Source organism: Alligator mississippiensis, chromosome 7, assembly GCF_030867095.1.
Source record: "Alligator mississippiensis isolate rAllMis1 chromosome 7, rAllMis1, whole genome shotgun sequence".
In the NCBI taxonomy this organism is placed as follows: domain Eukaryota; kingdom Metazoa; phylum Chordata; order Crocodylia; family Alligatoridae; genus Alligator; species Alligator mississippiensis.
Window position 1 is genome coordinate 46,671,399 of NC_081830.1, and position 27,548 is coordinate 46,698,946.

At 43.5% G+C, this 27,548-nt stretch overlaps 1 protein-coding gene across 4 annotated transcripts in view; it reads left to right on the forward strand.

The window, feature by feature from the left end:
- CLSTN2 (calsyntenin 2) overlaps window positions 1-27,548 on the forward strand; it is an 846,150-nt gene that overhangs the window by 704,623 nt on the left and 113,979 nt on the right. For all 4 annotated transcript variants that reach the window (XM_019478714.2, XM_019478713.2, XM_059730939.1 and 1 more), the window contains 2 exons: window positions 1,416-1,664; window positions 2,202-2,323. In XM_019478714.2, coding sequence (XP_019334259.1) covers window positions 1,416-1,664; window positions 2,202-2,323 — 371 coding nt within the window. The remainder of the gene's footprint in view (window positions 1-1,415; window positions 1,665-2,201; window positions 2,324-27,548) is intronic.

Here is a 27,548-nt window from a genome sequence, read left to right on the forward strand (position 1 = left end):
CGAGTTTTAGTCAATCAAGTTTAAATAGGCCTCCCATAGTGGGACCGGGGAATGTACGGCCTGAGATGCCTATTAAACTTAGAGCTGTGTGTGTGTGTCTGGGGGGGGGGGGGGAAGTCCTTAGCAAATCCAGATTAGAACTGGTCTGATAAATGCTGAGCTGGGTGTGTGTGAACATGGGTTGATTAACACTGGAAGCACAGATTCCCCATCATGCAGCGCTCTCCTGCTTCTCTGGTCCCAGAATTCACTGCAGTCTCTGCTTCAGGCTTTCTGTTTTCCATCTCTCATGTAAATGAATGGTCATCTGGTTCCATCTCGGATGTAAATGAGACCTAGGGCAGTTGTTTCACTCTTATCACCCTTATCTGGAGAGTTTTAGGTGCGTCTCTCACTGCATCTTAATCAATTTCATTTAGGTAGAGGAGGGGAGGGAGGGGGGGTGAGTCCTTTGTGAGTCAGACAGACTGCATCCTGTGCCAGGGTTGCCCAAGAATACAGAGCTGAGACGTAACATAAGTTACCATTTAAATGTCGCTTAGTAATCATTAGGCAAGGACAAATGGAGTAACAACTATCAAGGAATATAGTTGGGCTAGTGATTTATTAACGTGATGTAATGGTGCTGCCATGTAATTACTAAAAACAGTAATGACAGAGATATTACTTAATTTGTACTACTATTAACATGCTAATAATTTCCCTTTATTTTGAATTTCCATGGCTTAGGATGGAAATTGTAGGGTACGTTCAAAACATGACTATAAAACTTTTGATGATATCACATTGCCAACTATTATCAACACTTACATCACCTGGGAAGGGAGATTTTAAATTCTCCAAGTGGGCAAAAAACAGTTCCTTCTTGTGTTAGTAGTTCTAAAAATTAGTATCTGATGAAGTGAGCTGTTGCTTATGAAAGCCATTGCATCTGATTTAGTTAGCCTATAAAATGCAAATCTACCCTGCCTTCTGCCTGATTTCAGACTACCTACCTCTCTGTGTTCCAAAACTACCAGACTTAGAAGACACTAACATTAATGCTATTTTAAATCATTATAAAACATATTAATCTTTCACCAAAGCAAGTAAAATGGAGCTTGAGGTAAACAAGGTACTTGAGGACTTCATTTATAGTGTCAAACAAAGGAAGACAAAAGAAATAATCTCTCTAAAACGTTTTCTAAAACACATTTATGTATAAAACATATAATTTACAGAACCTGCTGGTTTGTTTTAGTTAATACCATATAAAAGTTTTCTTGACTTCTGCCATTGAAGTCAGGGGGTACCATTTATATAATAAAATATCGCTTATTAGTCCAGTGTAAGGTAGAATCTGCCCTAGAGTGAGTTTAACTGAACAGCTTTCTCATTAATATGTCATTGCTCTGTTCATTGTATATCATCTTCAGGAGCATCATCAGGTGCCATTGATTTATTACCCACACCTAGTGCAGTAACAAACTGGACAGCAGGGCTTCTGATGGACAACAATGATATGATTTTTAAATTTGATGGCAAACAAGGAGCCAAAATTCCCGATGGAATAGTACCAAAGAATTTAACTGATCAGTTCACCATCACAATGTGGATGAAGCATGGACCCAGTCCAGGATTAAGAGCAGAGAAAGAAACTATTCTTTGTAACTCAGACAAGACAGGTGAGTCTGTATATTTAAAATCTTTCTGGCAAAGATCCTAGTGATGTTAATTAAATGCTTTTTTCTTTATATCCGGTTTTGTTTTTCCTTTCCCCCTCAACAGTTAATAGAAATGAGTACTCTCTGAATACTCAGTGCAAATTTCCAGCAGGACTTCTGTTTTTGACTAATTTCTCAAATCGCATCTGTGGAATGGCTGGCAAAAAGGAGAGAATTGTTATTTTTTCTTGTTTTATTTGGGAAATTAATTCTAAGTATTAAATGAAACCGATTGGATTAAATATTGATTTGAAGACTGTGCTGACATAATTATCTCACCAACTAAATTTATAGGGTCTGATTCAGGAAGGTGCTAAGCCCATGTAGTCTCTTCCAGGCCTGTTATGAGCTGAGTCTGAGATATGTCATGCATTTTAGTGTTTGAATTGGATAGTGCATATATAAGTAGAATTTTCTCTGAGACAAAATCAGTTCAACCCAAGTAATTGTCAATCATTGCTCCTCAAAGTCTCTTTATTTGTTTGTACCTGTTTTTAGAAATGAATAGACATCATTATGCCCTTTATGTGCACAACTGTCGGCTGGTGTTCCTGTTGCGTAAAGATTTTGACCAGGCAGATACATTTCGCCCTGCAGAATTCCATTGGAAGCTGGATCAGGTACTTGAGCTCTTTTCATTATGTGTCCCACTCCTACAGTTTGGCTTTCTGTTCTTCTAATGTGGAGGCTGGACCACAGAGACTCATTAATTTGCGGCTGGCTTTGAGTTAATAAAGTAGGCCTCTTAGAGGGTTCCTCTTACTCAGGTAGAATGATGTGTGTTGCGATCCAGAGAACCTTGGTTCAGCTTTGCTGCCAGTAATCTACGTAAGGTCATCATGTTGCATTGATTCCTATAGACTCTTCCATTTATCACTAAAGTTCTAATTCATCAGTAGAGCAGAACTGATATATGCCTTTCCAATAACTGCCACAGCAGATAGAGAGAATGGTGTTTGATAGTGTATGCTGGTATTTCCACCAAATTGCAGTTACATAGTTTATATTTAATTTCTTTTGATTATGAAGAAAGCATCACAGAAAAAATATTATTAATTAGGTGAAAGTCACTTTCTGGAGAATTTTAAATTCTAGTTATGAAAAGGGTCACCTAGACAAACAATGACCGAATTAAATTGACTAATATTTGTTCAGCACATATTTTTATATTTCTTCATAGTAATAATTCTAATTTTGCTGTAAAAATGGTTCAGGAAGTTTCCTGAATATCAAATGTCATAGTGGTAATGATAATGAACCTATATATAATGTTTATACACAGCACTTGTTTCTTATTCATAGTGTCTGGGTTAGAGTCAAAGCTGGTTTTCGTGAAATGAACGTATCTTAATATTTCTTAAAAAGCTGAACTTCTACAAAAGAGTAGTCTAAAGTTTTGAGTATATGATTAATTTCAATTGCTATTGTTTTGACTACCATAAAAAGACTTATAAATCAGGGCACTTAAAATGAATCTATCATGTAAAACTACGAATTTGAATAAACATCTAAAATCCCGATTGCTTATATAGAACTTACGTGACCCATTTTGATATGGAAAGCCAAATAAAATCAGATTCTCTTGTGGTAGATATTTTTTCAAACTTTAGGAAGAAAGAGGACCAAATTCTTTGAATAAGTGAAATTTGAATGAAACCCTAGTAACTTAGCCACGACAAAGGACTGGAAAATGTACTGTCAGGGATAATTTTCCTTTAGAGGGGATGGATAGAATCATCTAATAGAACTTTTTCATCTGTGTTATAAGCTTTTTCATCTCTATTATAATTTGCTATCATTTGATTCAGTCTTCATGCCACTTGCATATTTTTTCTAATATTAAAAAAATGAAATATACCTGAAAACATAGATGTGGCAACAGCTTTTCAATTACAGTATTCTTAAAATATAAATGGGGGAATATGTATTTCTTATCTGGGCTCTGAATTTCCATTTTTCTTATCAAACCACATTCTTGCTTGTGATTAGCCTTGACATGGAACTCCGTTAGCACTCATGGTGTGGATGAGAATTAGCCATTATGTATACTGTTCATATTTGATGGTATGTATAAGTGGAGCTAAATTAGAGTGCCTATATCAACACTTAGTAAATTACTGATGTAGCATCTAATGTCCAACAAAGAAAGGTGAATGACTTTGCCCCATGGCTGTGGGGAAATTTTTCTATGAAATCAATTAAATTATGACAGTTACACCAGCAATTTGTTTCCAGGTCTTTAACTGAAGTTTAAACATAGCTTCAAATACTTGGTTGAACATGCATGTTCTTTGTAATGACTATTTCAAAGAAGTTTAAGGATTTCTTGTAGAGATTTCGTAGATTTCATAGACATTAGGGCTGGAAGGGACCTCGGAAGATCATCGAGTCCAGCCGCCTGCCCAAAGGGCAGGAAGTCAGCTGGGGTCATAGGATCCCAGCAAGATAAGCATCCAGTTTGCTCTTGAAGGTGTTCAATGTAGGCGCTTGAACCACCACCGGTGGCAGGCTGTTCCAGACCTTGGGGGCTCAGACAGTAAAGAAATTCTTCCTTATGTCCAGCCTGAAACGGTCTTGTAGTAGTTTATGACCGTTTGACCTAGTCGTCATCCCTTGGGGCGCTCTGGTGAACAAACATTCCCCCAGATACTGGTGGTCACCCCTGATAAACTTATAGGTGGCCATCAGATCACCCCTGAGCCTACGCTTTTCCAGGCTAAAGAGCCCCATGGCTCTCAGCCTGTCATCGTAGGGTCTGCTTCCCTGACCTCTGATCATGCGTCTGGCTCTTCTCTGGACTCTCTCAAGCTTCTCCACATCCTTTTTGAATTGTGGAGTCCAAAACTGGACGCAGTACTCCAGCTGCGGCCTCACCAAGGCCGAGTACAAGGGGAGAATGACGTCCTGGGATTTGCTTGAGAAGCATCTATGGATGCAAGCCAGTGTTTTGGTCACTTTACTAGCTGCAGCATCGCATTGCAGGCTCATGTTCATCTTGTGGTCAATGATGACTCTCAAGTCTCTTTCTTCCATAGTGCTAGCCAGCTTAGCGCTGCTGAGCCTATAAGGATGCTGCAGGTTTTTCTTCCCAAGGTGGAGAACCTTGCATTTATCAGTGTTGAACACCATCAGATTCTCTTTTGCCCACTTGCTGAGCCTGTCCAGGTCAGCCTGGATCGCCCGCCTATCTTCTGGTGTGGATGCTTTGCCCCAAAGTTTGGTGTCATCGGCAAACTTGGCCAGTCCGCTTCTGACTCCAGTGTCCACATCATTAATGAAGATGTTGAACAATATGGGTCCAAGGACAGAGCCTTGGGGGACCCCACTGGTCACAGGACACCATGATGAGTGACTTCCATCAATTACTACCCTCTGGGTCTGATCACGGAGCCAATTTTCCAGCCAGTGGATCGTGGTGGACCCAAGACGACAATTGGCCAGTTTCTCCAAGAGGTGATCATGGGATACCAGACCGAAGGCGTTTTTGAAGTCAAGATATATGACATCAATCTCTTCTCCCTTGTCCAGGTGATAGGTCACCTGGTCGTAGAAGGAAATGAGATTGATCAAGCAAGACCTACCTGCAACAAACCCATGCTGGCTATCCCTTAAGATGTTGGCGTCAGCCAGTCCATTAAGGATGGCCTCTTTAATAAACTTTTATAAGATCTTCCCCAGGATAGAAGTCAGGCTAATGGGCCTATAGTTAGCCGGATCCACTTTCCTCTCCCTCTTGAAGATAGGCACCACATTGGCCTTCTTCCAGTCTTTGGGCACTATACCAGAGCACCAAGATTTTTCAAAGACCCGTGCTAGAGGCTGGGCTATGATGCTCGCCAGCTCCTTGAGTACCCTGGGGGTGTAGATTGTCAGGGCCAGCTGACTTGAAGGTATCCAGCTTCTCAAGATGTTCCTTCATGAGGTCAGCATTAATGGAGGGCAGGGGATCACCCTCACCCAGACTTCCCTGTCCCGTAGCAGGCATGGGCGTCCCATGGGACTGATGAAAGACCGACGCAAAGTACCCATTTAATAGGTTGGCTTTTTCCTGGGCGTCAGTTGTCAGTTGACCCATCTGGTTCAGCAGGGTCACCTAATAATAGAATTCAATATAAGACGTCGAGTGGGTAAGGTAACTAGTAGGGTGAAAGTGCTAGACTTTAGGAAAGCTGATCTCAATGCACTCAGGTGATTAGTCAAGGACGCACTGCAGAGTAGGAGTTTTGAAGGGATGGGAGCCCAAGAAGGGTGGCTGTGCCTTAAGGAAACGATCCTTCCGGCACAAAGCAAGACGATCACTGAGCGAGGCAAAAAAGGGAAAGGGGCCAGGAGGCTTTCATGGCTGACCAGAGAAATCCAGGGCAGCCTAAGGGCCAAAAGGGGAGCACATAAAAAGTGGAAATAGGGTGAGATCACTAAAGATGAATATACCTCCTCTGCTCGTGCTTGTAGGGAGGCAGTTAGGCGGACCAAAGCTACCACGGACCTGAGGATGGCAACCCAAGTAAAAGACAACAAGAAATTGTTTTTTAGATATATTGGGAGTAAAAGGAAGGCCCAGGGAGGAATAGGACCCCTGCTAAATGGGCAGAAACAATTGGTGACAGACAGGGGGGACAAGGCTGAACTCCTCAACGAGTTCTTTGCCTCAGTGTTCCTAAGTGAGGGGCATGACAAGTCTCACACTGGGGTTGTAGAGAGGCAGCAGCAAGGCACCAGACTTCCATGCGTAGACCCTGAGATGGTGCAGAGTCACTTGGAAGAACTGGATGCCTTTAAGTCGGCAGGCCCAGATGAGCTCCATCCGAGGGTGCTGAAGGCACTGGCCGACATCATAGCAGAGCCACTGGCGGGAATATTCGAATGCTCGTGGCGCACGGGCCAAGTCCCGGAGGACTGGAAAAGGGCTAATGTGGTCCCCATTTTCACAAAGGGGAGGAAGGAGGACCCAGGCAACTATAGGCCAGTCAGTCTCACCTCCATCCTTGGTAAAGTCTTTTAGCATCCTCCATCCTTGGTAAAGTCAAGCTAGCAGAGAACAGATTTAGATTGGACATTAGGAAGAACTTCTTCACAGTTCGAGTGGCCAAGGTCTGGAACGGGCTCCCAAGGGAGGTGGTGCTACCCTGGGGGTCTTCAAGAGGAGGTTAGATGAGTATCTAGCTGGGGTCATCTAGACCCAGCACTCTTTCCTGCTTATGCAGGGGGTCGGACTTGATGATCTATTGAGGTCCCTTCCGACCCTAACATCTATGAATCTAGGGGTCCAACGTTGCCCCTGATTTTCCTCTGGCTCCCCACATATCTGAAAAAGGACTTTTTATTGTCCTTGATGCTCGAAGCTAGTTGGAGTTGAGTTGCAGCCTTGGCTTTCCTGGTATGCTCCCTGCAGGACTGGACCAGTGCAGAATAATTCTTCTTGGAGGTGACTCCCATCCTCCATCCTTTGAGATGACTGAATAAATTCTTAGGGACAGTTTGAGATTAAATTAGTTTTACTCTTGAGTTATGGTCTGGAGACATCTGAAGAGCAACATTAAGTCCATGGAAACTCAGGGGGGTCAGGTACCTTTAGCAGTCCAAAGTAGTTCTTTTTCAGTGCTCAAACCAAAACTACTTTATACCTTAAAATATACCTTCCACTCCAACTATCATACAAACATTAAAACTGGGATAAAGACTCTTAGGAACTCCACCCTTCCATACATTTTTGCTTAAAAGCTATTGAAAGAAATTAAAGGTAGAAAGACCCCGTATGTGACCTTGGTCATTTCCTCTCAGTTAGTGTTGGGTGCTTCCTACAGTACTTTTTTAGCGCTGTTCCCAACTGACATGCGTGTGAGCCTAAATTACGAATAAGTTTTGTTTTAATAAGTGTGGCCAGATTTCTATGTTATTTTACTTATTACTGTCCTAACAGTATTTGAGGTAGCTTTGACATCTAGGAAAGGGATATGAAACATCACTTCTCATAGATAGTACATCTGCACCCCACTATTTTTCTCAGCTTCTAGCACTTCTTACAATTAAATGTAAAGAGTAGGAGAATGTGTTCCTCATCAGAAACCACTACATGATGATGGCAATAATCTTATCCAGGTTGTGCTGAGAAGAATTCATGAAACATGAATGAATGTAGAGCATAGACTTGTGCAATATTTTTCACTAGTGCTGCAGAATAGTAGAATTTATGATACCAGCTGCTCAACGCCCTATGTAGAATTCAAGATGTTGGACTTTTCAAGGCACAGACCATGGAAGTCAGCTTGTTGTCATGCAAATATACTTTCCTTGGTTCTGTTTATGTTGCAGAAGAGAGAGATACTTGAGTCCCAGATCTCCTTCTCAGGTAAAGGCACAGCATGGGGAGCAGCCTAAACTTGTATACAGCTGCTCCAAATTAAATGCTTTTCCTCTCCTCAGCAATAGAGTTAGGCGTGGAAAAGTTAGGCTTTTAAATCTGTTCTTTGGCTGATGAGTTTATTTTCAATGTGCTGTGCATTTAGCTCTCCTTCTCCCTTGATCTGAAAATACTATGACCCTTGGTATATGCCTCTATAACTACTGGATTGTTAAAAGGTTAAGGGTGCATAGTTGCAAAAAATATGGATAATAATTGTTTCTTTAGGGCTTTGAACTGAAGGTGCATTTGTTTACTGGTAAGAAACAGAAAAAAACTAATAGGGACTAGCACTGATTTTTTTTTTTTTCTTTCCTCCCCTCTTTGATCATGTCTGAAATTGACTGCAGCTGTCATTCCAGCTTCTGAGTGAGCCCATTAGTAATAACCCGGAAGACAAGGTGCAGATACATTTCAACAAAATCATGTTCTCCCTTATGCATGCTCTGTTTCTATAACTACAGTGTTTTCCCAAACAAGTCCATTACAGATACCCAGATAGAAGTGGCTCCTCTGTCCTTGTAATTGTAGCTTAATATAAAGCACAGAGATACCTCTTATTTTACCTGATAAAATCATAGCCTCCTTAATTTCTCTAAGTTTCTTGTGTAAAGGATTGAAAGTATGCAAAGGAGACATTTGTAATAATTTATTTTCTTCTAATTATGGATCCCAATTTTGAATTGATTCATCAACATATTAAGACATAAATCAGCACCTTGCTGTCTACAGTTGGCAGCTGGGTTTAAAATATGGATTTAATTGGTTACTAGTAGCCCATGAAAAGAAAAAAATGAGGTCTATAAAAATCATCTCTTGGGAACACTTTCCTTCTTCATCTTAGGCAGCTACCGATGAGTCAGTATAGGACTGTTCTCTGGTTATCTCTGGAAGTAGGGTAAAACATAAGTTTCCCCAAAATGCCATGGTTGGCTCCTTCTCCAGCAGAGTGGCAGCTTCTCCCTCTGCCTCCACTATTATAAATCTGAGTACAGAATGCCTTATCCTAACTAGCATAGAGCAAATTTTCCTTTCTCTTTCTGAACCTCCTTTAACTCCTGTTTCTGTCACATCTCTCTATAGTCCTGCATGGACTAAGTCCTAGTAATGGTTTGAATAATTAGCCATAGTTTTAAAGTCTTTCAATAACAGTGGAGATCACAATATTAAATAGGTCAGTGCACAGTGTATTTCACACTCTGTGTACCATGAATATTACATTTTTCCAGCTAATATTCAAGACAATCAGAGAAAAGATATTTTTTCCTTAAATCAACAAAATAAGAACACTTCTTTAGGCGATATCTGAGCTGGAAATATATTAATTGTTTTAGTCACAGTGCGGAATTGTTCCTGTTGCTTATCCACTTGCTCATTTTGAGCACAGTCCTGAAGCCCATTGGCAGACTTATCATTGATCCACTGCAAAAGTGACTGTACTACAGGATTAGAAATATTGTGGAGTCATTCTAAACTGGCAAAAATAGATAAAGATGCTGAAAATTATCATTCCTTTTGTAAGACAAATGAGCTACTCCGAATAATCCAAAATGAACCCAAAGTACTATTGGTAGTGGAACAGCCTCAAGTCTTGTTTTATCACACATAAAACAATGATTTGTCATAATAAGACAGGGAAAGTAAATTATTTAGATAAATCAGTTTTCTGTCTCTTTCTACATACATGGACACGTGAACACATACATACACATGCAGGAAGAAATGAATTGGTATGGGCTGGAGACAGGAAAAGAAAATGGAGAGGGAAAGAAAGTACTTATCATGGCCTTCTTTTTCTATTTCAGTGATTCATTGACTATGTATAATGAGATCTTACAGTTCTTAGTAGACAATCTTGTCTTCTGATACACTACATTCCCATTCATTTTGGAAAATAAGCAACTTGTACACAGGCGGGGTAGCACAGTAACTGCTTTTCGAAGATACGGAGCTGTGTTAGAAGAGGGTAAAACTGAAGGGACTGGTATTTATATAGAGCTTTCATAGGTAGACTAGTTGTTTTAATTAGATTTGTGCCAGTAGTATCTGAAAGCTTTTGGTATGCAATGGCTGTTTATCTTATATGAAATTAGCTAGCAGTCTTACTCTTACCTAGAGGACAAGTGTCCAGATTACAGAAACCATAAATAATATTCTTGCTGATATATTCAGCAGAAAGGATGATGAGTGGGTAGTTTGAGAGACTGAAGTTATCTCTGAATGCTAGTTGAGTGGGTTATTTTGATAGGATAGTGAGGCATAAACTTGAATTGTTCCTGTACATTGTACTTTACCTTTGTCTATGGATAATTAAAATACTCCTGGGTTACCAATCCAATGCTGTTCATGGACAGCTAACAAATAATGGTGAATTTAATTGCTTATTCTATTTGGAGTTGAAAAGAGTTTCTTGAACTCATAACCACTTCCCCACAAATTGGTATACAGACCTGTAGTGCATCTCTAATAAGAATCCTGCAAACTGAAAATTACAAAATACCTTACATCCTGCACAGCTAGTAAGAGATAAATGATAGATGAATCATGCTAATCCTGTAACTGAAAAGAAATAATTCCAGGGCTTAAACAGTCTCTGCAGTATCCAAAGCATCCCAAGTCTATTATATTTCAACACTGTAATGTCTTATCTGGCACAGTTTATTTACCATTTTCTGTCTTTGCTATTTTGATCCATGTTATGCAGTATCTTGTTTCAAAGCAACTTTTGGTAGCTCAAGGATATTTCATGAGTCAGATAAATTCTGAAAATGTTCTGTGAGATCCCTATTTAAGTTTTGCTTCTTTTTTTAAATGTTGTAATACCTCATTTAATCACACACTTTGACAAAGGAAATGCATATTGTGTGGTGCAAGGGCCAGCAGTATTATATAGTCCTGAAACTTGCTTTGCTGGCAACTCTGAAATATGGCCTGCAAGTATGCCAAGCTCTGTACATTTTTTATTTCTATAACACCACACAGCAGCAGCATAACTGAGGGTGGGAAGTGACAGGGGCAGCAGCAGCTGATTCTGTCCCACGTGCTGCTGCTGCCCTGTTATGCCTCTGCCGCACAGTGGGCATGTCTATACGTGCAATGAGTCACAACTAGATTTACTGCGCATCAAGCTAATTTTTGGAATGTGTCTACACATGCAGAGATCTGGCACTACATTTATTGCCAGGTCATTCCAGCCCTGCTATGTGCCCTTGTGGCCACTGAGGGGAGGTCTAGCCTCTTGCACCAGCTGCCAGCACTTGGTAGCCATATTTGTAGCCAGAACCAGCTGCCAGCACTTGACAGCCATCTTTAAAACACACCCTGCTCTGTGCTTTCTGGGCAGCCAGTTCCAGTATGCAGATGAGTAGCATGGCATGGACACAGGCAGCACTTGGCAGCTCTTGGCAGCTCTGCTCCTGCCCTATCTGCAGTCCTCAGCTATGGCTGCCCTGGCAGCCAGGAACAGGGTCCCCCAATCCTTCTTGCATCCTCAGTTGTCCTGCTGACCTGCCATGGTCACTGTTGCCTGGCTCATGGCCATCTCACTCCACCCAGTTCCCCCACACAGTCGCCAGCTAGCCAAATGCCACATGCCTTCCAAGGGCCCATGCTGCTGCACAGCTGCTGCCACCAGCCACAATGATGAGGGATTCCAGGAGGCCACCTTCATGGCTGCCATTGTCTTGTGGGCCCTCCAGCCCTATCACCACTGGGTCTGCTGTGCCAACCAGGACTGGTGGCAGTGCCTGGTGCAGTGTGACTGGGATGACAAGCAGTGGGTCAACACCACGATGACCTGGGCCACCTTGGCTAACCTTCTCACCTGGAGTGCCAGGACACTGGCATGCACCCGACAATCCCTTCTGACACCCACCTGGCCCTGACGCTAGTCAAGCTGGTCACACCTGCCAGCCTGCAATATGTGGGGCACCTGTTCAAGGTGGACAAGGACACTGGTGGGGAGGCCATCTTGGAGGTGTTCAATGCCCTCCAGGATGTGGTGGCAGACACCTCCGCATCTGTAATCCCCAGGTGGTGGTCACAGGGTTCCATGAACTAGGGTTCCTCCAGTATATCAGAGTCCTGGGCAGGATGCACTTCCAAGTCACCTGTCCATCTCATGCAGACATGCCCTACATGCCCTAGCCGCACGGGGGTTCTGCTTGGTGGTCCTGCAGGTGGTTGTTGATCACCAGGGGACCTTCACCCACATCGCTGCTGCCTGGGTGGGCAGTGTGTACAATGTGCACATATTCAGGATCTCTGGACTGGGCACAGACTCTGGACTCATGGAGAGTCCCGTGGAGTGGAGGACCTGCAGCTGGACGCTGTTGTCATCCCACCCCTGCTCATCAGGAACCCAGTGTACCTGCTCCTCTTGAATCTGATGAGGCCCTACATTGGGCATCTAGATTCCTGCCAGGTCCATTTTAATTGGTTCCTCAGCTGGACCCACGCCTTCATCAAGTGCGCCTTCCACTGTCTCAAAAATGGCTGTGGGTCTACATGTAATTGCCAGCTACATTGCCATAGAGGTGCACTTCTTCAGTATAGTACATCACTACAGCAATGTAGTGGTGAACACTAACCATACGCAGCATGCACAGTGCAGCAAGCACCTATACTGCACAATGCTTTAGTACACCTGTGCTGCACTGTGTTTTAGTACCTGGAAGTACTAAAGCATGGTGCTGTAGCAACATCACTGTATGGCAACATGTAGATGCACCCACAGACTCCAAAAATGGAGATGAGTTAGGTCATTGCTTTTGAAAATACCATGCACGTAGCCTAACCCCTCAGCCTTTACTCTCATTAAACCATTTTAGAACTGGGTCCATGGGAACCACTACTCAGTACAAATCAAGCAAGAGAGGAGAAAAAAATGGGGAAGGGGATGTGTATTGACATTAAATATTATTTAAAGTCAGTTACAGCATTAGGAAGCAGTGAAGGAGGTACACAGGAGACACTTTACTACGCAGTATTGCTAATTACTGGGTGCTTTTTACACATGCATTTACTTCAGCCCAAATTTACTCTGGTGCAAGCTACTCCAGAGTAAAGGATTTTGGGTAGGCATCTACACATGTCAGAATTAGGGAGCAGATTTGCACGCAGTTCCCTTCAGTTCTGCCATGAGTCCCTGCCACCTTCTGGGGAGTGCCAGGCTCCCCCTGGATACTAGCCTAGGGGCTGGCAGGGAGTACCAGGCCAGGAGACAGTTCCTAGCCCCAGCTCCCTGATCAGGGGCACAGGGCTTGGAAAGGGCTGCAGGGGAGGACAAGTCCCAGCTCCCTGCCCTGATCCACTGGTGGGGCAGCTATCAGCTAGCCCCACCAGCGGATCAGGGCAGGGGGTTGGGACCTACCCCACCCCTGTAGCTCTTTCAAATCCCCATGCCTCGATCATCAGTTCCCCTCCCCAGCACTTCAACTGTCCTCGTTTCATTTTGAGGCTATTTCGAAGCCCTTCATTTTGTTTTGATTTCGCTGTTTGAAGCTTGGAATGAGTCGAAACAGTGTTTAAATGAAACAGCCAGTGAAATTTCCCACAGCCCTAATAGTCCCTGCCCAGGATCTCGTAGCAGATCCTGCCCTGACTGCAGGCAGCTCCTAGGGGCAGTTAGCTATTTCCTGCCCCCCAGTGGATGGCTTATGGAGAGTAGATTTTGCTCCTGGTGTGGCATCTACATGAACACTATCACCATTACTAAATCCTGAGTAAATTTGTTACTTGCATTTGCAGGTAGCAAATTTACTCAGGATTAGGAAGGTTTTCTGCAGAGTGAGCATGTGCACCTGTAGATGCAAATGCTTGCTTTGTAGTAAACTATGCTAATGCGAAGTCGAGCTTTTCATGTAGATATGCCCATTATGTAATAAGTGTCACTGTCTACATGTGCTGAGCCTTACTGTGCAGTAATTTCTTCTACTTGGCAGTTAATTTGCTACTAGTAAATGCAAGTTGCAGATTAACTGCTGAGTAATTACTGTGCAGTATGGCATGTGTGGATGGCTGACTAGGCGCAAATTTGCTCCTGGGCAGCTGGGCAGCCAGCAGTGGATGGGAGATTGCTCCCTGCCCCCAGGAGCTGCCTGCTTCCAGGGCAGGCTCTGCCACCAGATCCTGGATAGGGACAGTGTCCCCCTGCCCTGGCAGTAGAGAGCTCCCAGCCCTCACTTTGGGATAGTAGAGTGGGGGTTGGGAGCTTGTTCTGCACCCAAGCAGCTTGTTCCCCACCCAGCCTGACACTGGCTAGGACCTGCCCCTAACCGGGACAGTTCCCAGTCAGCTCTGGGCTGTGTGGGAAAGTCTACGTGTGCAGCCAGGAGGTGGCTGAGGATTGTCCCACTTCAGCCAGCCCCACAGATTTTTCCCAACCCCATGCCCCAATTGGGTGATTAAGGCACAGGGCTTATAAAGAGTTCCTGCATAGGAGCAGGCCCCAGCCCCTTGCCCCAATCCACTGGTGGGGCAGCTAGCATTGAGCCCATGGCAGGGTGGGGAATCTGTACCCAGCTGGGGGCTGAGACCTGCCTCTACCCTGCAACTCTGTCCAAGCCCCCTTCCCAGAAAGGGGGAGGAAGGGCCAGGAGCTCCCTGTTGCCCAGGTAGGGGGATATTGTCCCCTCCCAGGCTCTGCCACTGGAGCCTGCTCTGGCAGCAAGCAGGTCCCAGGGGTAGAGAGCAATCTCCCAACACTCTCCAGGAGACAGATGTCTCCTTGACCCATGCTCCTTGCCAGGGCTGCCGGGCCTCATGCTCCCTGCCTAGAGCTCCCCTTAGCAGCTGCAAGGAGCTGGTGCAGAAGCAGACTGCAACCAGAAGTAGCAGTCTGGGTAACATCTGTCTTTCTGGGAACTAAGACCACAGCTTGACTTTGAGCATTGAGCTATTTGAAATTTTTTAATAAGTGAACAATTAATTATTTTTTGTGTCCTGCTGGTGGGTAAGGGTAGAAGTAACTTTAAATGCAGTTTGGGCATAAAAGATATGAGGGTTTGTACCATGAAATGATTAACAATGTCAACCTTTAAGTGAGCACCAGTTACTGTAAGTTATCCCAACTAGATGAAGCTTCTGTTTCTGGATGTCTGCAGATTCAAGAAGAAAACTTTTTACCAGTTGCTTGCTTTCTTACCTTTCAAGTCTAAAAGGTCTTCTTGGTAATAGTAAGGATTAAAAATGTAATTTTTGAGGCCCCTGGTGTGCAATTCTCTGGCAAGAGTGTATGTGACGATAAGTTTTGCAGCTCCAAAATTGCAAAATACGTAGTACCCTGTATATATGTATTAATCAAGTATTAGTGGTCTACAGTGCTTTCTTTTTGCAATTTAGTGGCAAGAAAAGTGCATAACAGTAATGTTATTTCATCATATGTGAGCTATGTACCTAATTTGCTAGGACATATTGAAGTTATAGTATGACAGCACATAGACATGTTGCAGTTATAGTACACAATCAAGGCTTTCAGGTACTTTGACTGTCAAGAAGATAAAGCAGTTTAATTATTTAAAGCTGTAATTAAACCATCCATATTTGTTAAAAGGAATGGAAACAATAGGTACTATGATATCTGCATATTACGATTCTTGAGTCTTACACAAATTACTTACAATTCACCTGGAGATAACAGTTTGCAAATTTTTGTACTTCACTGCTGTACCGTCACATTACATTATTGTAATATAATTACATATGTATACAAATTGTATATTAGTAGACAGTAATATACATTATTTTATAAGGTTTGCAATTATTTTCTGGTAGCAGGCAACCCTTTGTCTCATGTCAGCACTTCCTCACTGTGCTCTAGGAGTGCAAGATAGCAGACATAGCCATGAGCTTCACAAGCTTTGCCAAATTATTGACATTCATTCAGCTTGAGGCTTGGAAGATTATGTTACCATTTAAAAGAGACCTCAGGGAATGCATTCCTCTAAGGTCAATGAAGCCTCAGATCATGGCAGAGAGACTGATAGATGGTAAGTATAGGTATGATCTAATCATGAAGCTCCTAATGGCTAATTTCCAAAGTGGAATTAATAGTACAGGAGGCCACTTGAGAAGTGAGGGGTTGTATGACAATTCTGCATTGTAAGATGAGAGGGGTCATTGCAGCAATATAATGGTGAAACACCTCTAAATGAAGAGACCTGTGCCAAATGATATTAAGGGCCTGATCCAATGAAGTTCCAATTACAATAGTAAGTTCCAATGAATTAAAATAGCTCAATCTGAAACAATGAATGAACACAAACTTACAAGACAACTTTGAGTATGACCTCTACATCATTCTTCTACATTACTGTGAGAGAAGAGAAGAGAGAGAGAGAGTGGGACAACCAGCACCCTGGACTTACCACAGTACAGGCAACCCACAGAACTGGCATGCGAGAGAGTGTGAGGCTCTGGAATGGCAGAGAGAATGCTGAAGAAAGTACTTCTGGCCCCGGAGAGGGGCACAGAGGTAGCTGAGCTGTTCCCAGAGAGGGAGCAGAGAGCTGTTGAAGCAGAGAAGCCAGCCCAGCCCAAAGGGCATGGTACTTGGAGGAGTACCAATCATAGAATCTGGCAGCTTGCAGACACTGGAGCAGCAACCAGTGACTCCAGGTAGATGTGTGAAGCCACAATAGCTTTCAGGTCAGGAGGACCTCAGGGGGAGGCAGATCAGGTGGAAGATCTGAGTGCTGGGACACTACTCACCTCCCAAATGTTGGGATCAGACCCAGAAGTCAGAAGCCAGTCTGGAGCAGGTCCCTACACCCCAGCCCTATACACACTGAAAGGGGAGGGGCAGCTGGAAGCCCCAGAGTAGTTAACTAGATCCCTGACTAAGGATTGAGGGTTGTTGGGGCTTAGCTAAACTGTTGAAGAAGCCTCGAGCAGTAGGACCAGGGCATGTGAAGGCCACAGCCCTAAAAGGGACCCCTGTTGGGTAAGGACATGTTTTTATGTCAATGAAGTAAGCCACCCATGTATGGACTTTTGGACTCAAGTAGACATAGGTTTGTACCGTTGACTGCAAAATTAATTTGATCAAGCAGCTGTGGATTGTTAGCTAGTCAGATGGAACAATTAAGACTGAAAAGGGGTCAGCTAAGTGGATCCCCAACCACAATGGCTGCTGAGGGGAGTATGCATCACTAGCATCATCAGAAAGTCTCGACAGTATACATGCTTATCAGAAATAGGAGGTGGTCAGGGTGGGGTAAAGGGAAGGTTTGGAGCCCCACAGAAAGAACAAGTTAAGGGATCTTGAAGGTCATCTGCAGGAAACTGCCTCCCAAAAACTATATCAAAGTTGTGGCAGGCAAAGAATACAACACTCCATAGGTGGACTAAATGGCCTAACCTAGGTCCCACCCTGTCACCACCAGTAGGTCGGCGATCCCTGGGAAAGGGTCTGAATCCATGTAACACCTACAGCTGGCACAATTATCAATTTTTTTACATTCATTTTAAAGACCAAGACACAGAAATGTACTGGAGTGAAGTTGCAAGTAGTCACACAAGTGTGTATTAGAGCTGGAATAGAATTTGAGTTTTATGATTCCCCATTTCTGTGCCTGAACTACTAAACTATGCTGCCTCCATATGAATGTGTAACATGTCATGTTTAAGATACTTCCTTTATATTATGATTTTACCCTCTTACCACTTATGTGCATCTCCCAATTGTCACTGAAAATGTCTTTCCCATTTAAAAAAATCCCCAAAGCCTACCTACCATACCTACCGGAAGAGCTATTGGAGAATTTTTGTGAAAACTGTAGTAGGCCAAGGTAGAAATTTATGATTTGCATAAGTTCAAAGAATGACTGGTTCAGTGTATAATTCCTGGTCACCTCTTATTATTATTATTATTATTATTATTATTAATGGTAGTAATAATAATAGAAATATTATTAATAATTATTATAAAATTCTTACTTTGACTAACAAAAAAAATGCCCAAACAGAAATGTCACTAAGGATGTATCTATGTGTGCGGGCCGGGAGCGGTCCGAGGCCTTCGGGGGCGCGCAGCGGGCTGTGGCCAGCAGCCCTGGCACGTGGGTCAGGGAATGCAGGCCAGCGGACTAGAATTAGGCACGGATGCATAGCGGTTGATTAAAGATTATTTTACTTACACCGTAGATGGTCGCGGTGCAGGCAGGAAAACTTGCTTGCGTTGCAGTTACAGATAGGAAAGAAGAAAAGCGGACAAGAGTTCTAACCGCGAACTCTAGTCCAAGGCCGGCTGAAAGCTCTAGAATCGCCAGCCTGTCGAATCAACCAGAGAAAACAACTCGAAGAGCTCTGGATATACACACACACGAAGTTTGCTAGGCTCCATGGACCTAAAGTGCGCAGGGAAGGGTACGTCAAGGGATTAGGCGGTGATGGGGAGAGGCTAGAGGTTGATCAGGCCCCTATATCCTTCTTAAGGCACACGCTGGGTTTGTTAGTCTCCGCAGCGCTTAGAGTTCTTCACAAGATATGAAGTCCTCCTTCTCCTCCTCCATATGGTTGTGGAGTCCTCCAACTTGGGCGGAAACCGCTCAAGCCTCTTATACGGCTAGCAAGCCAATCGCTAGCCGCCACGTGGGAATAATTTAGAAACAGCCAATAGTGGGGAACAAATTTGCATGCGGGTGGCGGGAACTCCTTTGCACCAGGGTCTTCTCTCTGATTGCTTTGTCACATTGACAACTCATGTTCATCTTGGAATCAACAGTGACTCCAAAATCCCTTTCCACTGCTGTGATGTCCATTCCTCTACTCCTCCGTAAACTCCTTACATACTTTTTCATCACGAAGCAGCCTAACATTCAATTTCCAGAGGCCTTTCCCTTTTCCCATTCTGTTTCCTCATTCCTATCTCCACCCATGACGCTCAATCGTCACTAAAACCCACATTGTGTATCTCTTTCTTGTGCACCACCACTCCTTCCAAGACTAAAAGGAAGTTGATCCTTGGAATTTTCCTTCCTCCTGGCTCCACTCTCATATGCACTTTCCTACCCACACATCCTTGAAACCTTCTTCCTTGATGATTTTCTTTAACACCTTCAAGGAACTGTCTAACTCCCCGTCCCCTCCCCTCATCCCCTTTCTCAACTATGTAGTTGAAGTCACCAACTATGACTCTGTCTTCCCCCCCCCCACCATGTACATTTTCAACTTTCAGAATAGAACGACCCTCCCATTCCTTTCCAAAAGTGAGTTATATGTTAAACAACTCTACCAACAACACCCTCTTCATTCTTCCTTTTACTAACACTTACACTTGCTTAACTTTAACCCCCAGGTTTTTAATTCACACCGCCACCTCTCCCACCTTGTTTGCATTTGTCCCCACCACCATGACCATCCCACATGCTATCTCTTCTCCAGTTATTTGTATTCATCTCCCCAAGGTATTCCAAACTCTTGTAGACACATTACATCCACCTCGTTAGACTTTAAAGTTGTTGCCATTCCTTCCTTGTCAATAAACTTCTTACATTTACACTGATAACAGGCTGAGAAGTGGTATGCTGATAAGAACCTATCACAAGGGTCAGTTAGTGCAGCTCATCTGAATAAGTTATATGACAGTACTCATTACACACACATCCCTCAGTGCTGACTTCTTTTTCAAGTCATGGTGAGCAACTATATTTAATACATTTTGACTTCCTTTTCATTTCCATCATTGAGTTGCACCTTTCTTTCCCATGTCCAATCATTCCTGTTTCTTTACCATGCTTACATGTCTGGCAAATATCCCCAAACAGTTCATCCAGTATCCCTCTGTCACCCCCCTCTCTCAGCCTGTTGCATATGATTAGTGTGGCCAAACCGTTCATGAGGTGGGGCCAGACCAAGTAGCCCTGTGCCTCATCTGCATAAAAATTTTTAGAGGCTCCCAAGACTTATGACAAGACTAGTTAGTTCCATTCATGTGGAGGGCTAATTATCTAATGGATCCTTTGTGGGGGTGTTGGGGGCGCACACATATATTGAGCACTACTGAGCTATAGGGTCACTATGGCTTGACCCTGTTGATTCTTCTGGGGCCTAGCACAATGAATGCTATGGTAAATCCTGAGCCTCTTGGCTCTGAACTAATATCTTGCATAGCTTCTACTACATATAAAAAGCTACAAAAATGCTTATATGTAACCAATTTTTATATGTAACAAATATAGAAATTTTCCATATATAGAACTTAATTACTAGGGGGTCAACATATATTCCAATAAATGCAATATTTTATTGTAATACCTGGACAAAATTCATAGCAGTTTATTCTACAAAGGCCACTTTTTCTGGTAATTTTTTTTCCAAAAACAGATTGCAATTTGCTTTCATTTGTTTTTTGCAATTATTTTTTTTTTCACTACAGCATGCTGAGGAGTATTTATTTGTTATTTGGAATTCAAAATATTTTGATTGGGCACATAGGTCCTGTGTTAATTTTCTAAACTTTGCTTGAGAGGCTCAGTCTGTCTCCTTTTGAAATAAATTACTAAATTTTCACTGAATTAAGTGAGGGTTAGGTCAGGACCCTGAGAAGTTTAGCTCTTAGAAACAGACATGTTACATAGATATCTGTTATTTCACACATTTTTCTCCAGTAAGTGGGCTAAGCATCTGCTTAAATTTTGCTAATTCAGTGAATGTTCCTGGTAATAAATATATCTCCTAATGTTTACCAAAAGGAAACCACGAAAGAGGTACAAGCATGGTTAAAACATTTGTAAGTCAAACAGAAAACGTATTGTTTTATTTGCCAACTCTAATATGTGTTCAGCAAAGGACCATTTTGCATCACATATAGACAAAACAGGAATGATCTAATTCTTTCATTTAGCAACCATATGAATGTCAGAACTAGTCTTTCTGATATTAATTTTAAAAAAGAAAAAAACCCCTGAGGGTATGAAATTGCAAAACAAGAAATCACCCATGAACTGAATTATGTTAAGTATGGTTTTAACAGGGATTTCTGTGCCATTCCCTGGATTAGTTTACTTCTATGGCCCCTCTTGTTCCTATGGGTTTATTACTGGTATGCCTCTCCCAGTACTATCACCCCCACAATCTCCTTCCCTCCCCTCTCTGTATTTTTTTTTTTCAAATGACTCTCTTTATTCTGTGCATATCCTTTTGCAGCATCTTATGAAGTGACCTTAGGCTAACAAAAACTTATGCACCTCTGATTTAGTTAATGTATCCGGTGCATCTCTACCCAGTCTTCTGACCAGTCCAGCAAACCATTTACCCATATGCCTAAATACCTGAGTAATTCCGCAGGATTTTCATTTAAATTTGAAGCATTAGAGTGCTTGCCTGCTTAAATATAGGAACTTGCATAAGAGATTTGTTGGTTAGGGGCCTTAGTTACAAAGTTTGTTTTTGTTTGGGACTTTTCTGTAAGTTTGAGCATGTGTCAGCAATCTGTCTATAAATAACATTGCATCTAAGTTAATCGAAGTGTGACTCTAATAAGAAAATTGGATTTCTCATCCAGATGTCAGTTTCAGATTGCATATAACAACAATCTGGATTTATGGAAATATATTTTTACAGTATGATTTCTTTATGAAACCTGTAATTACTTGCCTCTAAGGGTTTTAGGGGAAAAAAAATAGCTTATATGGTAGGAACATTCACTACAGGTTTTCTTGAAGGCACATACTGTAGATCTGTGTTGAATCCTGGGTAGGAATTCTGTCACAAAGAAGAAGCCTGAAACCTTATCTTCCTGTAAATTGTATCCACTAGCACTGAAGACCTTTCATAGCATCAGGATGATAGAATTGAGTAATTCTCAGGTTTTCTTACATTATAGGCTCCTTCAAACAATATAGTTACTGACTACAGAGATTTGCAAAGGCATGGATGGGAGTAGGTATGTTAGGGACTGAGAGAAGCAACAGCAGGCAAATTACTTTATACAACCCTGTCTGAAACAAAGACAGGGACTCATACCACAACACAGTTCTGGTAATGAATAAGGCTCAAAATATATCAGGGTATATTAGAGACATTCTACTATTATTTCAGTACCACCACACAACATGTTTCTCCTTTTAATGGGATAGCTCTAAAAATAACTTAATAATAAGTAGTTAGGGACAAGTAATTATATGTGTAATTAGAAAACAAGAACAGACCTTGTTTAAAACAATTCCTCTGCCCTTTTAATAATCCTAGAAGCAAATTTACTAACTCTATTACACATTTGCTCCTGGTCCTCTTTGGATTTTGTTATATTGAGGTTGTACTGCACTTATAGCTAGAGACTAAAACCCACTTTTCATAGTATGTATCAGTGGTTCCCAACCTGTGGACTGGCCTGGGAGCAGGATGGGGTGCACAGAGCCAGATGCCTGCCTCCCGGTGCTGCCCCACTGCCCAGCTTTAACCCTGCACATGACTGCTGGCAGCAGAAGCTGCTCACCCGGGCAGACTGACGGGGATCCGAGTGTGGGGCTTATGCCACAACACAGCAGCCAACCCTTTCACAGCCTGGTACTGGGCCACGGCCTGGTGTTTGGGAACCTCTGTTTTATATAACAGGGTCTCTATTTCATGCAGGTAGACATCTGAGTTGAAAGGATATTGGTCACACACAATCTCCTTTCAGGTGTCTTGTTGGAGAAGATAAAATGAAGTTATCAGTTACAGATATATAATATGAAGCATGTCAGTTTTGCCTTTTATAATTGCATGTGAAATGAGTAGCATTCCATAGTGAATGGCTTGTAGGTGTAAGGTGCTTTTTATACCTTACAGATAGATGTTTTTCTCAGCAACCTGGAGATGCATGAAGAACTTAGATCCTGCTATTTGTAGGATACTATGATCTTAAACACATACAAGTAAGACACATTTAAACTGCAGATTCTTGGCATGATGGCATTTGTCTCTGTATGCTTTGTATTGCACTGTTTCTATTTTAGATTCAGGTATCTGTATCCATCCCTCTTACATGTCAGCTGGTGACTCTTGCATTATTTCATGATATTGAAGCCTGACGTTTGGTAGGAAATCTGTGGGTTTTTTCAAGCTTTCCCTTACCTGTTTATAAGCTCTCCTTCAGAGCTCTATTAAATTGTTTACTTTTTCCATTGATTTTGTGTTTAGGATACTGGTTATCTTCTGTATATAATGTTCCTCTTTTTCCAAAATGTTTCATATTCTGGGCTATGTATAGCTATTCAGGGAGATTAGGCTGAGTTAAAAATGGCAACTCAATCTAAGGTAAGTTGGGATAAGGGAGGCTGGCCGAGGAGGTCTTTGAGGGATTGGGGGGGGGCAAGCAGACTTGGGGTGGGGGAATCAGGGGGACCTGCAGGACAGATTGAGGGGCAGTCAGGAAAGGCAGGCAGTCTGTGGGAGGGATCAAGGGGAGCAGCAAGTCCGCAGGAGTGATCAGGAAGCCTGGGCAGCAAGTGAAGTTCATGGGTATGGATTGGTGGGAAGGGAAGCCAAGTAACATCCATGGGGGGGGGAGGCATGTGGCGTCTGCAGGAAGGGTCAAGATGCCAGGCATCATCTGTGGGGGGAATCGGGGGTTAGCAGGGTTCAGGGGAGTCTTCAGCATTGGAGAGCTCACAGGGTCCATAGGAGGGTTTGGGGGAATGGGGGCTCTCTCTCCCCCACCCCCAGGAACCGGGGCAGTTTTTAGCCCCCTGACCCCCAGAAAAAACAATGCTCTCTCCCCCCCAAGTGAAACAACTTCCACATTCCTCCTGCCCCTCCTATACCTTGACTTACTTCCTCAGCTCCCAGCATCAGTGAAAACTGGTAAAACAGGCACTGGCAGCAGTTTGCAGGATGGGGAATTTGCTGGGCTTTGAGGGACTGGCTGGGCTGGGGTGCTTGTCCATCTGGGAGTTGGGGAGGGGCTGGTGAGTCTAAAAATAGCCTGGGGGCAGGAAGGAAAAATGCAGCTCCAGGAGTGGGGCCAGTGGCTAGACTTTCCCAGTACTGGGGCTGTGCTGGGAAGAGTAGAGAAGTTCAGCAAAATCAGTTTTGCCAGACCTTATCTAAGTTAGACTACCTCAGATGTACACTAAACTTGGATCTGAGTCAGCCATTTTTAGACTGATTAAACTGTCCTGAACGTCTATATAGTTCACACTTAGATTAACCTAACGAGGGATCTAAGTACAAGGTCCATACTTGGGCATACTAATTTAGATCGGGAGGCCATTTTTAATGCAATCTAACTTATCCCTAACCCATGGGCGACGGGTGCCTCCCAGTCTGAGGGGGCACCAAATTGCAGCCGATCGCTGACTGGCGGGGGGGGGGGGCAGGTGAGGGTCGGGTCCCCTAGTGGCCGATGACCAAGCCAGCGGCGAAACTGGAAGTGCACTGGCACATTGGGTTTCATGGCTGGTGCTTCCAGGGGGTGCATAGCTGATCTCAGGGGGTGCATATTCACCTGCATGCACCCCCTATGCATCGCCAATGCCCTAACCTCCCCAAATGAATGTATGCACTGAAGAGATGAAATGTGATCTGTTGCCAGATATTAATTCTTTTCCATTTCCTTCTATGCTGAAGGCAATAGATAGGTGGAACTTGTTTACAGCAGCAGAGGTGACTTGTGATGTAAATGGCTAGTACTAAAGTAGCCTGTCAGGGTAGTAGCATGGCAGCAGTCAACTAAAGTGCACTGTTAAATAGTCATAAATGTCACTTGTAAGCTTTTATCATGATGAATCAGAGAATGAGACAGGTTGTAAGGGTAGAATATGAATCAGTAACGCTAGTTCTAACATGAAATCTTAGAATAGCTTCCACTTGAACATTTGTTCCTGGACATCAATTCAGGTATTGTAATTGTTCATCTTACAATCCCTTGGTGAAAAGCATGAGCAAGTTGTATAATAGATTTGCATTAACTTTTGGAGTATGATGTCACTGATCCTTAAGAACCAGCGTGGAGTCCAGTATTATCTGTATGACTTTATTATGTTTGGGAAGAGACTGGATGAACAGGAACACACTTATTTACAGGCTGTGCTAAAGCACATCACTGCTATGCTCTTACCCTGACAGACTATGTTAGTACATGGCCATGCACTGAGTAACAAAAGAGTATCATTTATATATCACAAAAAGGTGATATTTGTTAAAGGTTCCTTCAGATAGACAAAGTGATCTGTTCCTAAATATATACTAATATGTGGTGGTGGGGTTTGTAGATTGCAGAGGATACTTTGAGCTTTGCATATTGGCATAAACACATTGTGGTATGAGTCCTTGTCCTTGTGCAAATTTTCCCTGGTTTGATCTACAGTAAACAGTGTGTTAAAGTAATGTGGTTGGCTGCTACTTCTCTTGGCCCCAAACTCAATAGTAAAATAACACCCCACTGTATGTTCTGCCTTTGAAAACTATTATCTATGTCTGAAGCCACTACTTTTGGCTGAAGATTGTAGAGATGCATATTATAGTTTCCTTTTCCCTTAGGGTTGTAAGGGACCTAAACAGATCATCAGGTCCAACCCACTGCCCCGGGCAGGAATGAGTGCAGTGTCATAACACACTAGCCAGTTATCTGTCGAGTCTCCTCTTGAAGGTAGGAGAGAGTATCAGCTCCTTTGGGAGCCAATTCTGGAGCCTGGCAGCCCAAACTGTAAAGTAATGTCTCCTGATTTCCAGCCTGAACCTTCTCTCTAAAAATTTGTGGCCATTGTTCCTAGTAACCCCCGGCGGTGCCCGGGGGAACAGAGCCTCACCCAATTCCTGCTGGTCCCCCCTGGTGAGTTTGTAAATGGCCACCAGATCCCCTCTCAGCCTGCTCTTGTGGAGGCTGAATAGATTCAGGCCCTTCAGCCTCTCTTCGTAGGGCCTAACCTGCTGCTTCTTGACCATGCAAGTAGCCCTCCTCTGGATCCTCTCAATGCTAGCCACATCCCTCTTGAAGTGCGGCACCCAGAACTGGATGCAGTACTCCAACAGCAGCCTGACCAATGCCGCATAAAGGGGAAAGATCACCTCCCTGGACCTGCTTGTGATGCATCTGTAGATGCACAACAAGGTGTAGTTAGCCTTACTGACCACTTCCTTGCATTGGTAGCTCATGTTCATCCTTGAGTCAACAGTGACTCCAAGATCCCTTTCTGCCACTGTGTTGACAATAAGGGTGTTTCCCAGCCTATAGGTGTTTTGTTGGTTCCTTCTCCCTAGCTGCAGTAACCTGCACTTATTTGTGTTGAATTCCATCCTATTCTCATCCGCCCACCTCTGTAACCTGTCTAGATCTACCTGGATTCTGTCCCTCCCCTCCACCATGCCCCCCACATCCTGTTGCCATCAGTAGATTTGGACAGTGTGCTTTCCACTCCCACATCCAGATTGCTGATAAAGATGTTGAGCAATACAGGCCCCAGAACAGAGCCCTGGGGGACTCTACTGCCCACATCCCTCCAGGTTGAAAATGACCCGTTCACCACCTGGGTGCGACTATCTAGCCAATTTGCCACCCATCTGACTGTGTAGCCATCAATGCTACAATCACCTGTTTTTTTGAGAGAATGTGGTTGGAAACACTATCAAAGGCCTTCTTAAAGTCCAGGAAGATGATATCCACCTCAACGCCCTCATCCAGGGACTTTGTGACCTTATCATAGAAAAAAACCAGGTTAGTCAGGCGGGATCTACCCTAAATGAACCCATGTTGGTTGCCCCTGAGCATTACCTCTCCTGCTGGGCCCTTGCAGATGTGCTCCTTTATAATTTTCTCAAAGGTCTTCCCAAGGACCAAGGTGAGACTACTTGGCCTATAGTTACCCAGATCCTCCTTTCTCCCCTTCTTGTAAATGGGGAGCACATTGGCACTTTTCCAATCCTGTGGTACCTGGCGAGAGCCCCACAAGCGCTCATAAAGCCGTGCCAAGGGCCCCGCTATGACCCCCGCCATTTCCCTCAGCACCTTCAGGTGAAGAGCGTCTGGACCTACTGATTTAAACATGTCCAGCCCCTCCAACAATTCCCTAACTAGGTCATCCCTGACCGTAGGCATGGCAGTGCCTCCCCTGGGTCCATCCGTAATTCTAGTGGGGGAAATGTCCTGGTCCCTGTTCAGACATATGGAGGCAAAGAATTTGTTAAAGAGGTCATCTTTTTCATTAGCTGCAATCACCAGATTGCCAAGCCTGTCCTGTAGAGGTCCCATGTTCCCCAGTGCCACTTTCCTACTCCCTACATATTTGAAAAAGGACTTTTTGCTACCCCTAATTCTGGTTACTAGCCCTAGATCCATCTCTGCCTTGGCCTTCCCAACAGCCCCCCTGCAGTCATGAGCAATGGAGATGTAATCCTCCTTGGTGATAGTCTCTTGCTTCCACTGTTTGTACGCCTCTTTTTTTGCCCTCAGGCATCCCTGGATGCTTTTGCCGAGCCATGGGGGCTTTTTAGCACTCCTGGCCCTCTTGGTATGCATTGGGACT